This window comes from the organism of the source record quoted next, unplaced genomic scaffold (assembly GCF_019419815.1).
Source record: "Pyrus x bretschneideri cultivar Hongxiangsu unplaced genomic scaffold, Pyrus_bretschneideri_v1 Contig10, whole genome shotgun sequence".
Taxonomy (NCBI): domain Eukaryota; kingdom Viridiplantae; phylum Streptophyta; class Magnoliopsida; order Rosales; family Rosaceae; genus Pyrus; species Pyrus x bretschneideri.
In genome coordinates this window covers 5268534-5282811 of record NW_025999391.1, presented here as the reverse complement: position 1 = coordinate 5282811, position 14278 = coordinate 5268534, and the positions used below count along the sequence as shown (strand labels likewise).

The following is a 14278-nucleotide window of genomic DNA, read 5'->3' as shown; positions in this document are numbered from 1 at the left end:
TCTCCCGCACGCCAGAAGCTTAGAACACTGGTCCAGTCGCCACGCCACCATCACCCCGCCGCCGTCACCTCAGCACCATCAGCCCAGCCCTAGCACCGTCAGCAAGATCCCAAAGGTTAGGGTTTCTGAAATTAGGGATTTAGTTTTCTGGGAAGGTTTTGCTATAGAGGGGTTAATAGTTAGACATAAAAGTTTTAAATCTGCCTCTGCATGCTCTGCCTAACTAAGAAGTTTTCTGGGGAAGGCTTGTCGAAGGCTTTCTGCGAATGAGAGAGAGAGAGAGAGAGAGAAAAAAAGAAAGAAAGAATCAGAGTAGAAAACAAAGAGACAGACCCATGGTTTTCTTTGTGTCTGTGTGCTGCCATAAACTGTTTTGCACTTATACATCAACAATTTAATGCTCCTGCTACACCGTGTGCCATAAATTGGCACTTAGATAAATTGGTTGAACCCAAACATTTCTAAATGCTAGGCCTAATTAGTCGGGACTAAAGGGGTATATAAATTAATTAATAAATTGTTGGAAATTGTTGGAAACTGTTGGTATATAAATTAATTAATAAATCGTTGGTTCATTAATTGTATGCATGCATCTATTGTTTATTGTTTAGGGTATTGAAGAATATGGCTTCTTCTTCTAAGAAAGATTTTGCTTGGCAATGGACAAAAGATTTGGATCCTGTCACTAAGCACTTCTATTGTGTTTTTTGTAACCACAAATGCACGGGTTCAATTTCTAGATTCAAACATCACTTGGGTGGTGTAAGTTCGGGAGGAATGATAAGTTGTAAAAAAATCCCACCCAATGTGAAGGAAGAATGTTTTGCTAATGTTATGGGAACTAAAAAAAAGAGGAAAGCTAGTCATGAGTTGTGTCGTGGTGGTGGAGAAGAAAGTGAAATTGTCGATATGGGCACAACAAGGACATCATATGTAAGTAGTGGGAGTGCGAGTGCGAGTGCCACACATTCACAACAAACCGGTTCTTTTCTACCACCTAGGTCAAGGGGACCACTTGATAGGTATGTTACATCAGAAGCTCATCAAACCACGTTGAATACACCTTTCAAAAAAGAGGAAAGAAGACAAGCATCCCGAGCACTTGCCCGATGGTTCTACACTAGTGTCATTCCATTCAATGCGGCAAATAATGAATATTATGTTAATGCAATGAAAGTGGTATCCAATTTTGGTCCCGACTTTGATGCTCCTACAAGCCATGAATATATAACTTGGATGCTCAAAGAAGAAGTTGATGATGTACAAAGTATGATGAAAGAACATCAAAAGGCTTGGAAGAGATATGGATGCACTATTATGTCGGATGGCAAAAGTAGATGTTTAATCAACTTTCTTGTCAATAACCCTCAAGGTACTTGGTTCTTGAAATCGGTTGATGCATCGGCCTCTATTAAGAATAGAGATTTGTTGTATGGCCATTTGGATGACGTTATTCAAGAAATTGGGGAGGAGAATGTGGTTCAAGTTATATCTGACAATGCTTCGAACTACAAGAATGTCGGGGCAAAACTTATGGAGAGGAAAGAGAAGGTGTGGTGGACTCCATGTGCGGCTCATTGCATTGATTTGATGCTAGAAGATATTTCTAAGATGGCATGGTTTGATGACACACTCAAACGTGCTAGGTGTATTTCAAAGTATCTATATGGGCATCAATGGGTACTAGCTTTGATGAGAAAGTATACTAACAATTCGGAAATTCTTAGTTCGGCGGTCACTAGATTTGCCACTTCTTTCCTTACACTACAAAGCTTACAAAAGCAAAAGGAAAATCTTGTTGCTTTGTTTACCTCTCAAGAATGGTCGGAAAAGTACCTATGCAAAATCCCGTGAAGCAAAGTTGGCTAAGCATCATGTGTTATATGATCGTGAGTTTTGGGGTTAAGTTTCTTTTTGCATTAAGGGTGTTCTTCCTCTTGTTTGTGTTCTGAGAGAGGTTGATTCGGAGGAGAGACCCCCCATGGGTTTTATATATGAGTTGATGGATGCCGCAAAAGAGAAAATTGCAAGCAATCTTAACAAAGTGGAGAAAAAATATATGCCTATTTGGAGAAAAATAGATTGTAGATGGGACGATCAACTTCATCAACCACTACATGCGGCGGGCTATTACTTAAACCCACAATTTCAATATGAGGATAATTTCTCAGATACTGATGAAGTGCGAAATGGGTTGTTTGCTTGCATGGATAGGATGCTTGGGAAAGGGAAAGAACGTGAAGATGCCGATGTTCAATAGTCTTCTCCTCCTCCTCCTCCTCGCGAGCCTACTCAACCTCGAGGTCCTATTACATACAAAAGAAAACGGGGTAATGAAGAATCCTCAAGTAGAACTATAAGAATGATTCGGAAGATTCTTTTGATGAAATGATGACATACCCGACAAGTTCATCTAGAGTTGGCAATGAAGAGGATGATGTTGCCTTTTATTTAGATGAAGATGACTTAGATGAATGATTTATATCTTTGTTTGTATTTTGATTTATATGAAGATGATTTGGATGAATGATTGTTTTCTTTGTTTGTATTACCTTTTGAATGATGAATTTGGGTGATATTACATTTGAATGATGAATTTAAATGATATTATCTTTTGAATGACTATGGATTTGAATGAAAAATTGAGAATGGATGTTTATTTTACATAGTATTATTTTTTATACAATTATATGTATAATATATAAAACATATATATAAAAAAAAATTAAATCCTGTAAGGCTTTGCCTCACGCCTCACGTCTAAGCCGGGCTTCGCCTCGGACGCCTCGCCCACGCCTCATGCTTTTAATACATTGGGGGCACCCCAGCCGTGACTGGGAAGGACCTGCTGAGGAAAAATATTGCTAACACTGTATGGAAGAGGGTTTCCCTAATCCCAGGAGGACTTTGAAGAAAAATGTATTCAGTATTCATGTACACAAATCAGGAATCACTTTTAAACAATGATAATGTAGAGTAACAATATACCTCAGGGATGGATGGCCTGCAAAAAGAGCTCACCGAAAGTCAGGTTTTTCTTTTCGGAATAAAGTCATCTGACTTCCTTCTGCTGATTCCATAAGTTCGCGGAGTCTTTTCAAGTGGCCAATCATCTTGTTGACGGAAAAAGCTTTAATCATAGTTGTATATGTAACCTTGTCTGGCCTACATCCTTTTTGCTCCATTATCTCAAGCACCCCCTTCATTTCTGTGAAGCCTCTCATCCTCCCATAAGCATCAACCAAGCAATTGAAAAACACTGTATCGAGCATCGCATCTGAATTCTCCACAAAACGTAAAACACCATCAATTTTTTTTTCGGGATTACCGGCTAGGCTGTATGCCCTTACGAGTGAGCAAAGTGTGATGCAGCTTAGCTTGATCCTCTCTGATCGCGTTAGTCTAAACAGACACTCCATTTGTTTCAAATCCCCAGCCCTCCCGAATTCATCTATCACCACATTGTATGTCATAATCGTCCACGAGTAATGATATTTCTGCATGTATTCCATCACAGCACTCACATTCTCATATTTCCCAGCTTTTCCATAACAATCTAAAAGAATGTTGAAAGTCGTGATATTGGCTTAGATCCCAGCACTCTGAAACCTCTCAAAACACTTTTCCGTTGTTTCTATTTGCCCGCTGTCACCAAGGGCTCTCAGTATGGAGTTCATCATTTAAACATCAGGTTCGCAATCCTGTTCGCTAAGCATTTCCACAAGTGTTGATTACATCTCTGCAAATCTTTTAGATTTGACATAGGCATCGATGAGCTTATTGTATGTGAATGTGTTGGGTCTCATCCCCTGAGTTTCCATATCCAATAGTAGATCTTGTACTTTGTCATATGCAAAAACCTGCAGGCAGGATTTTAAGAGGATCGAGTAAGTATGGACGTCAGGAGTATTCTTCATCAACTCGAGGAGGGAAAATGCTTTGTCAAAGAGGCCGCTCCTACCATAGGCAGGTACAAGAGCAGTGTAAGATTCAGTGTTGACATCACAGCCTTCTTCAATTATAACTTCAAGAAGCTCGCAGTCCTTTTCCGGTTGCTTACATTTCCAGCATGACGATTAGCTTAACGTATACAACAGAATTAGGTCGGTACCAAAGCAGCTCCAGTAGTAGTTCAAAAACTTGAAAGTATAAAGGATAAAACGACCATGAGAAGAGAGGCTCGTAATATGTTCATTCATCTCTCTATGAAAATATAAACAGTGACAATAATCACAATCAGCTACCAGGATTAACATTATTCTGATTTTCAAGTGTCCCCATAAGCTAAAAATCAAACCTTTTCTACGCATTCTAAGCAAACAAAACGAAATTGAGCTGAACGAAACACCGAAATTCAAATAAAACTCAAGCTATCCAGCAAACTAATTGCTTGAAGGCATCAGAGTAGACCCTTCAGCTACCCCATTCCGAACAAAACACCAAAATCCCAGTACTCAAAATGTCAATCTCTCTCCTTTTCCTACATTTCTCAGCAACCAAGGAAAACAAGTACAAAACCGGATAGAATTTCCGAAAACCCAATTCATCCTCTGTCATTTGTCATACCATATGAGTCCAATAATATTTGCGAACCGACCTAATGCAAAAATCCTTATGATTCTTATGTGAGCTGCCCTACGAATGACGTGCTTGATATGCTATACAGGTTTTTCTTCATCATTGTAAGCACGTTGAGTTGTCACTGAAGAGGAATAAAGAGTATTTGAGTTCAGTTCCTACCCTAAGAATTCTTCATTCCATCAATAAGTTATATAAGTAATCAAATCGGTTTAGTTCGACACCAACGTTGATAAAGCCAAGAACAGGCTAGTTTGTACAGGGTGAAGCAATATCCTCCACAAGCAAATCACTAATTATAGTAGGAGGTTCATTACACCAAGTACGTTCATCTCCACAACAGAGGACAAACCAGGCTGGTCTATGGGCCACCGAGTTAGCTTGGCGGCCGATGTGAACAACAACCAACAAAATGGTTATTAACCATCATCGTCATCTTGATGCTGGTCCCAGGAGAATCCTTGTCGAATCTTCTTTATAAAAATCTTGAGAATTCTCTAATCACATCTGTTCATCGTACGGTAAAAAATCATTGTACATTTTTTTAATTAAAATTGAATAAAAACTGACCGCACAATGTACAATTGATGAATAAAAAGAACTAACGGAAACAAATTTAATAATAGATTACGATTACAAAGGCTTATAAAGCTGAAAGCTTTTCAGAATCTAACAAGTACACATTAGTGGCAGTTTCCAGAACCAAAACAAACACTTGAAATTTGATTGTTCATCTCGATTTTCAAATACTCAAACAGAGACAGACTCCAAATCCCAAACCAAAAACAAAACCCCTTCTAATTCCCACCCCACCATACAATTACAAGGCACACAATCACATTAATCCCTAATGTAGTCCCTAATCTTCACATTATCTCCATCCCATCTCATTTTTTGCCGCCGGCGTTGATCCCTCCGGCCTGCTGCGCCGCTGCCTTCTTCTTCGCCTTCTCCTGCAGCGCTTTCGCATCCCTAAGCCGAAAAACAAACAGAATCCCCAACTCAGCATTGAATCAAAAACAAAATCCCAAATCAGAACAGAAACACGAGCAAAATCCCAATTCAGAACTGAACCACAAACAGAATCCCAATTCATAATTGAATCACAAGCAAGATTCCAATTTAAAATTGAATCACAAACACAAATCCAACTCAGAATTGAATCACAAGCGATGCATTGAACACGAAAGGCGTGAAGCTCAGAGAAAAAGGGATCGAAATCGATACCTTTCGCGGCGTTGTTCAGGGGTTAATCCGTCATTTTTGGGCTTGGATTTGTTGCCGCCAGACCTGGCCTGAGCCCTTTCGCGGTCTCGATCCCTGTGGTTTCCGCGTTCGCTTCAGTTAAGGCAAACAAAAAAACACTTCGAGCATCACAAACAACACAATTCTCAAATTACAATCCGTTTGGTTGCGGAGAGAACGCCGAACACAACACGAAGTCAAAGATCTGATCTTCGTGATTTTCTCGGCGTTTCTCGGCAGCCAAACAGGGCATAAATCATTACAATTTAGAAAAAATTAACAGGGGAAGAATCAGATCCGATTGCAAAGGATATGGGACATTATTGAAGTGTGTGAGTGTAGCTAAAAACAGCCAAACAGAATACAAATACAACAAAAACCCCTGAAATTCGAAAACAAATCAAAATTCAATTAACGATTTCATCGAATCAAAATCCCAAATTCCTAAACGAGAAAAAAAAAAGAGGTAAATTTGAATTTACCTGTTCGAGCAACCCAGAGAGATTGATGAAGAAGAAGAAGAAGAAGGCTTGCTGGAGGCTTTGATGGTGTTGGGGTCGGAGGAGAGGTGGTGGCTAAAAGGGGAAAGATGTTCGGAAGCAGACAATCTATGGAAGTATCTAGAAGCCGCGCTTTTTACACTTTCGCAAATAAATGATTTTTCAGTTGGGTGCTTATCTGGCATTATCTGTTTTTAATTGTTTTTTGGCGAATTATTTGTGCAGTCTCTGCTTAATGTTTCAAATTAATTAATAAATTAAGGGATGTGCTATTCACACATTCCATTTTACTTCTCACACACCCCTTAATAATTTTTGTCCGTTAATTTTCTTCAATTCATCTGATCTGACGGTCGAAAATTAAAAAGATGTGTGAGAAGTAAAATGAAGTGCATGAATATCACAACTCCAAATTAATTGGCCTTTTGAAGAAAAATAATTGGGCTTCTTATAGCATGGGAAGACATAGCATTCTGGTAAGGCCCATATGAACGTGTTAGTCATCAAACCATTGGGCTGATGTTTAAGTGCAATTTGAACTTATGTCTTAGTTGATGAAGAATACTTGACTACTCAAAGATGAGTAGGAATTTCTACTCAAAATTTTACAAAATTGTTTTTTATGAATTCATAGAATTTCTTGTTTATAATAAGAACTATTCATATTGTAAATCACCATATAAAGATCGCCTCTGCAAAAAATCAATTAAAACTAAGGTCGTTTAGTCATCAAATTGTTTAAAAACAAATGAACATTATTTGTAAAAGTACTACAAACCATCTATGTATTTGTTACAATAGATTGACTAAACGACCTTAGTTTTATTTTTTTTATTTTTATTTTTTTTGCAGAGATGATCTTTACAATTTGATTAATAATATGACCAGTTCAGATCATAAGCACAAAGCTCTGTGCTTAAAACACTAAGAGTTTTGAGTAGAAGTTTCTACTCATCTTTGAGTAGCCAAGTTGTTTTTAGTTGATTCGAAAAATTGGAATTTGAGACATTTTCAATTTGGTGAGAAAAATATCACTAGATTAAAGACTAGCAAGTTTGATCGGTCCATACACGGCATCCCCTTTCCTCCAATCATTGGCAGAGCGCTACAATTATTTGCGAGAGGAAAAACCAGCATAGTTTTGTCAACATTTATGAATTACAAACATGTTAGTATCTTTTTCGTCTTACTCTAAACAAGAAGAAAATTATATGCAATTATGTATGTACGGTAATAGGCATTCAAAATCAATCACGCATTGTTATTGAAATAATTAAACACATGAAACTGCACACTTTTCGTTTTATGGATGCATGCAAAACCCTAAAGAAAAATAACATTTGTTGCCCACGCCCTCTATTAATTTCTTCGTTGAGATAGTGACACTATTTAAAGTAACAATGGCAAGACATGTGAAGTCAACAAATTACAGACAAAGATAACCTACAATTCCACACCTACATTAAAAATATGTCCCACTCTTGCATTAGATCAAGATCCTTGAAAAGTCTATGAGATCCTCAACTTATTTTACTAGTCATATATTATAATTTTATTTTCAATACACCTAATTATGAAATACTTCTATGTTTAGAGTCATTTGATCTAATTTAAATGTATAATGTGACACTTAAAACTGTTAAATTCAATATTGGATCAAATGGCTCTAAGTGTCGGAGTATGGCATACTCCGGTGTATTGACACCACCCCATATATTACACATGGAAAAGAAAAATAAAAAAGTGTTAGTAGATGATGGGCATGTGGAACCAATATTAAGTTAGCAAAAACCTGCACATTCTATACTTTGATTGCAACTAGTTAGTCGTTATCTCCAAATTCATAACAACCTAACATCTTCAACCACTCATCTTTGAAACAAACGAATTTCCCACAACAAAACCTTCAAATCAGTACATATTAGTATATATATTTTTTCCGATGTATTTATGTGTAGGTCATTACTATCCAATGGTGACTATTCTTGCTTTGTAAATCTCACATACATGAATGATCAAATCAGATCATGCCCGCACACGTTACTCATCCTAATTAACATCATTTTTTATTTTCACCACTTATCTTATGAACCAAAACAAAATGCATGCCTATTGCTCTATGCTCCTCCTTCAGTTGAGTTCCATACTTTGTCTTCCAACTTATGCCATACCCATCGTCCTTGTGCCTCCGACTCTCCATTCACTTGTATATCTAATTTTCTTCCCCCTTCCCTTGTCTCTTTGGGAAATGCTTCTTTTAACAAGTTTGCTCCAATTTATGTTAATGAATGGTACCAAACAAAAGTGACGTGTATGAAAATTCCACATCAAAAATGCAAAATTCATTACTTCTATTTTAATTGATCACGGAACAATTCCTAAAGAAATAACTAACCCATAAAACCCTAAACCCTAACTAACCCATAAAAACAACAAAAACGTTATCCAGAAACTATTATAACTTTTCATCCCATTGTGAGGAATAATATAACTATTATGTTGATATGTATAGCCTTAATACTTCTTTTGGGCTGAAAGACTTCATCGATTATACTTAGATTTCTACTCACGTCACGTAATAAGTTTGATAAGCTGAAAAAAAATTGAAGCATATGTATGACAGTATTGTACTTGCCACAAACAAGGGGAAGTAGAGGGAACCTAGTACCTCCTCTCCTCCTCCCACAAGACTCGCTCCCCCGTTGCCCCAAATGCCCCAAAAATCCTTCTCTTTCCCTCCCCTACAATTCGAGAGCTAAAATCGGAAAAATTATAAAACCAAAAAAAAAAAAGAGAAAAAGAAAAGGAAAGAGATTAACCAACAACCACAATCAATCATCCACCCAACTAATTACTAATTAGGCTTAAAGCAAACAAAGAAAACAAACATACAGACCAACCATTGCCAATTTGCTATCGATCCATCACTTAGCATTTGCCTTCTGGTGCATCGACTCTCTCTCTGTCTCTCTCTCTCTCTCTCTCATCTTTTTATCTAGATTACAATTCTTTTTTTGCTTCCATCATCATATGAATGTTTCTTTGTCTCTCTCGGGCTCTGGTAAATCTCAGCTTTTTTCTTATTGTTTTTCAGAGAGAGAAACGCAACAACTAAATAATTGAAAGATGGCGGAGCCATCGTATCTGCCGGTACCACCAGAAGCAACGGTCACGGGACGTAAGGTATCCCATGCATGTACCCACTTTCAGTTTCATTTTTCTCCAACACTATCAAAGTTCTGCATAACTGTAAACTTAAACGTCTTAGATTTAGACTTTTACTGCTTTACACCCAAATTTCTCCCATGAATGATGAAAAATGCATAAGTAATGTGTATTGTGATGTCGATTGACCGACACAACAAGAAGTTTGATCGATTGGCACAAATAAGCTGATCAATTGAAGAAGGAAGCCAGTTGACCGATACATAAGAGTTCGACATTAATTGTGCAATTCTCATCTAGCATTGGAGGACTTTAGGGGGTGTAGTCAAACTTGGATTTGAGAATTTAAAATCTTAGTGTAGTCAATTAAAAGATTTTAAAGGATTTTAAAATTCATTCAAATTTAGGGGTAGTCAATTAAAGGATTTTAGAATCCTTTAAAATCTAGGTGTAGTCGATTAAAAGATTTTAAAGGATTTTAAAATTCATCCAAGTCTAAGTGTATTAAAAAAATCAAGATTTTTGAAGATTTCTATAAGTTGTGGATTTTGTAGGATATGAGAGCCAAAAATATATATAACCAGGACTAAAAAAAATCCAACCTCATCCCCTAGCATTTCAAATCCTTCCACCACAATCCACCACAATCCATTCAAATTCTTTAAAAATCCATATGAATTTTGTAGAAGTCTCTAATCCTCTTAAATCCTATCAAATCTATTACTTTTAAAATCTTTTAAAATCTTATTTTGACGTTAATTAATTAGTATGAAATATGATGTCGATGACGATGACAAACGTTAATTAATTAGTTGATCGACACCGCAAAATGGCGGACGGTCGACAAAATCACATTGTGCATTTATTAGGCAACACTCATTGTAGCAACGTACTATTTTTATTATACGCGTAAAAATTATAGTTCGTAACTGGTTTTTAACTGGAAACGGTAACTGATGCATGAACTACGTATTTAGTAATTAAAAAAATACATAAAAAAATGTATGTATTCTTGCGATTTTTTGCTTAGATGCCCTCAGAAAATGCGTATATTACTCAACTGAAAGAAAAAAAATTATAGATCCCGATTGTTCGTTCAGTTACATTTCCCAAGAAATCTCAGAATCCAAACAAATCGAACAGATGCTTCCGATCCGCTGATTTGCTCATTCCTCCATTTTATTTTAAATTTGTTTATTTAATTTATTTTTGGTGAATCTGTGAAATGGAAGGTCGCCGGAGGCTAACGCTTCTCGATCAGATGTCAGCAAGTAGCAACGGCAGAGACTTAGCCGGATTGAGCCTACACGACGTGTTGCTGGCCCCTGCAGCCGTCAAACAGCCCCCTCCACCGCCCGCACTTCCCGCCATAATCTCGGGTCGGACCCTACTCGATATAATCCGCGACGAGGAGCCCAAGTCCTACCGGGCCCTGATTGGCAAGAAGGATAAGAAAGCCTGGAAGTCGTTCAAAGACCGCCTCCTACTCAAACGCGCCGGCTCCGCCTGGACCTCCTCCGTCCGTGTCCCCACCTCTGATCTCCCTATCCGGAATACTGCTAACTACGGTTCCAATCACAACCACCACCCGCGATCTCGCAACTCGCGTCGCAGCTCGGTCCGTTACGTCACTCCGGAGTGCGATCTCGATATGACTCAGCAGGTCGAGAGGCAGATTTCGCGGCGGGGCTCCACCCGGTTCAGCCCCAACCCCTCGATTCCGTCCGACGAGGTGGATATGAACAACCCCCACGCCTCCATGTTCTCGCGCCAGGGCTCTGTGCGGTTCACGGCCGACGAGGTCGCGGCGGACTCTCCAAGACGGCGATTGTCGGCGGCGCTGGACGAGGAGAGATCACTGTCGGCGAGGGAAGCTGTGGCGGCGCAAGAGGCTTCCGAAGCTGCGGCGGCGGCATTGGCTGCGGAAGAAGAGACGGGAAATGACGTGCCGTCGGGAGAGACGGGTGCGGCGGAGCCGGTGAGGATGTCGTTGATGGACTTATTGGAGGAGACGGACAGGCAGATGGGGGTGGAGTCGAGGTACACGATGGACGAGGATGAGGAGGTGTACGAGGAAGAAGAGGAGGAGGAGGTGGAGGTGGCGGCGGAAGAAGGGAATGTGGAGTATAACTGCTGCGTGTGCATGGTTAGGCATAAAGGCGCGGCGTTTATCCCCTGCGGGCATACGTTCTGCAGGATGTGCTCCCGAGAGCTGTGGGTCCAGCGGGGCAATTGCCCCCTCTGCAACAATTTCATCTTGGAAATTCTCGATATTTTCTGAACCAGAAAAAAGTAAAAGTAAAAGAAAAGTCACTGCAAGTTTCAACTTTTAATTGGAGTTTTTTGAGGAAGCCTTTTTTATTTTTTTATTTATTCTTCGTTTTTGTATTGCCCTCCTAATTAGTTTCGGATTTCTGTAAAAACGAATGAATGCTTTCTGTCGCGATGGTTGATGGTTGCAATCGCTCTAGTGTATTCTTTTTATGTGCGATGTTCGACCAACAACATTACCTATCGGCTAGCTCGATTTGCCATTCCCACTGGTTGTTTTTGTTGTTAGTTTGAGGACCCCGAACTCATTTTTTATTTGTTGTTTTTTTTAAAAGAAGATAATTTGTGACAAATCATGGTTATCCATCCCTTTCGGAGGTAAGGAAGACTCGCAAAGACATTTCAACTTCCCAGTGACTACAAGTCTAGCTTTCACACAATCGAGGGATGTTGTATCTAAGCTCTTCTCTATTAAGGCAAGCTACCATTGCATTTAAAAAAAATAGAAAAACTAATGGAAGGGTACTGGGGGAATTTTGGGTCCCCTTATAACTTCTTACACACATGTTATCACGACCCGAAATAATACGAAAATAACGAGTTTCATGTCAAGACAGTAACTGATCGGGGCATTCTCGGATCACACGCTAAGAGTAGCAATTCTTAACATTTTTATTCAGGGTAACTTGTTTCAACCTGATAAGAAAAAAGTTTAGTTTAATAATTTTGAACTACTCAAAACCCCATACTGTTTAATCTTACATGAGTGAGATTAATTTTTTTTAAAGCACATTAAAAATGCTAAGGCAATTTAAAAATATCAAAGAATATTTAGAATTTTTAAAATAATTAATTTACAAGTGTGAAAACTATGCAAACGCTCGTCGTGACATCTTTTACGCTTTGACGATGTGTAAATCGTCTTTTAGATTTTTAAAACCCTTCAAACCATCATGAATAGTGCTTTTTTCTTAGAGTAAAATTAATAATAATTAATATAGAAGTGTAAAAAATATGCAACCACTCTTGATAACAAGCTTTATGAGTCTTGTGACGGGGTCAAATTAAATATAACAAAATGTAACGTTTCCAACACTAAATGGATATATTTAGAGAAAATAAATTTTAAAAATTTTAAAATATTAACATGTAATATTTTATTATTAAAATAATAAAATGGATAGAATTCAAAGAATTTTCATCAAAAATTAAAAAAAAAATTCAACCAATAAAATAAAAATAAAATGAAGAATAAGAATCTAATTTCTCTATTAATAAATGAAAACAAATTTCAAATGTTACTAAGCTTTTCAGATTTTTTTGTTTCCACGCTCGTGTTTACAAATGGATTCTTTTGGACGAACACCACATCCAAAATTGGACAAGATTTTTTGGTGAAAATTTTGTTAAACTCTTCCTTCAAAATCTCTTATGCGATCCAAGTGCATCGCGAAATGGTAGTATATTCGCATCACGAAATGGTGGTGCATCGCGATGCGAGTAGACTTTTGACAGTGTGGCCTCCATCATCATAGAATGTTTCATCGTCTCTCTCGCGCTCTGGTAAGTCTCAGCTCTTTCTTCTTTTACGCTTGGATCATTTTGCAGATGCTGATCAATTAACCTTGAAATGTGGGTGATGGATGATGGTTCTGGTGGTGGAGCTAACGGTAAGGGTGGTGTTTGGACAAAACACTTGGCTTCCAAGATCCCACTGATGTCAATGAACCCCGACCCGGAGACGTCATTGCCAATGTGGAAGAGCGACAAGGTTCTTCTGGTGGAGGATAATGGATGCATTGTCTGCTATAACATCGGTACTAAAAACCATAAAGATCTTCCGATTCAAACTGCTGTAACGATTATTCCCAAAGTATCACCGGATAACGATTTTCCACCCGATAGAGTGTATCATTTGCCTGTGATATATGTGAAGAGTATAGTTTCGCTCATGGAAGGCAGGCAACAACAACTTTGAGAGCTGAGAAAGTATCCTGGATGTCCTTTAGAAACTTGGTGTCGATGAAATTTATCTGTTGTATATTTGATCACATTTGATTAATGAATTAACTACAGAAGGTATTTTGTATTAACAATCTTCAAAAGAGGGCTGCCCCGAGCACTTGAGCTGACTGAGATGAAAAAGGAGTTGCCTGACGGCATAGAACACGTGGGCAAACTGACAGCTTTATGGCACAAGTCTCCAAGGACAGAAATACTCAAGTGCCATTTGGACTACGTGGCGATTTGCAGTTAGCAACAAAGGCCTAGGATGAGATGTAAAGGTAGTTGGGATGGTGCTTGGCAAGACGGGACAAAAATACTCATGCGCCATTTGGACTATGTGGTAATTTGCAGTCAGCGATAAAGGCCTAGGATGAGATGTAAAAGGAGTCAGGATGGTGCTTGGCAAGACGGGACAGTGACCAAGGTCCGATTGGGATGATCGACTCGCCTAAACCAATGGGCAATTTGTCGACAATTTCTTGGCTTAACAATAGGGGAGATGAAAATTTTGG

The 14278-nt window shown here is 38.5% G+C and overlaps 2 protein-coding genes, 2 long non-coding RNA genes and 1 pseudogene across 4 annotated transcripts; 3 read left to right on the top strand and 2 right to left on the bottom strand.

Moving 5' to 3' along the window:
- The first annotated feature begins 63 nt into the window (after positions 1 to 63).
- Positions 64 to 706, top strand: LOC125480866. The gene is made up of 2 exons (XR_007261148.1): positions 64 to 115; positions 612 to 706. It is a non-coding gene; the product is annotated as an uncharacterized LOC125480866 (long non-coding RNA).
- A 611-nt stretch (positions 707 to 1317) lies between these two features.
- LOC125480394 lies at positions 1318 to 2260 on the top strand. The gene is made up of 2 exons (XM_048591220.1): positions 1318 to 1680; positions 1925 to 2260. Exons 1-2 carry the CDS (start codon positions 1318 to 1320, stop codon positions 2258 to 2260), a joined length of 699 nt encoding a protein of 232 aa, XP_048447177.1.
- Positions 2261 to 3017: 757 nt separating this feature from the next.
- Positions 3018 to 4281, bottom strand: LOC103961680 (annotated as a pseudogene).
- An 889-nt stretch (positions 4282 to 5170) lies between these two features.
- Positions 5171 to 6465, bottom strand: LOC103960956. The gene is made up of 3 exons (XR_007261139.1): positions 6306 to 6465; positions 5806 to 5916; positions 5171 to 5550 (listed from the first exon to the last, which is right to left on the bottom strand). It is a non-coding gene; the product is annotated as an uncharacterized LOC103960956 (long non-coding RNA).
- Positions 6466 to 10336: 3871 nt separating this feature from the next.
- LOC103960963 (E3 ubiquitin-protein ligase complex slx8-rfp subunit slx8) lies at positions 10337 to 11950 on the top strand. The gene has a single exon (XM_048591196.1). It carries the CDS (start codon positions 10714 to 10716, stop codon positions 11767 to 11769), a length of 1056 nt encoding a protein of 351 aa, XP_048447153.1. The 5' UTR covers positions 10337 to 10713; the 3' UTR covers positions 11770 to 11950.
- Positions 11951 to 14278: the final 2328 nt, after the last annotated feature.

What these genes read in the sequence shown, in the direction of transcription:
- LOC103960963 (XM_048591196.1), top strand. Translation starts at nt 10,714, where the DNA reads ATGGAAGGTCGCCGGAGGCTAACGCTTCTCGATCAGATGTCAGCAAGT.
- LOC125480394 (XM_048591220.1), top strand. Translation starts at nt 1,318, where the DNA reads ATGTCGGATGGCAAAAGTAGATGTTTAATCAACTTTCTTGTCAATAAC. An exon ending in ATCTATATGGGCATCAATGG is followed by an intron (nt 1,681 to 1,924) that starts GTACTAGCTTTG and finishes TTTTGCATTAAG; the next exon opens with GGTGTTCTTCCTCTTGTTTG.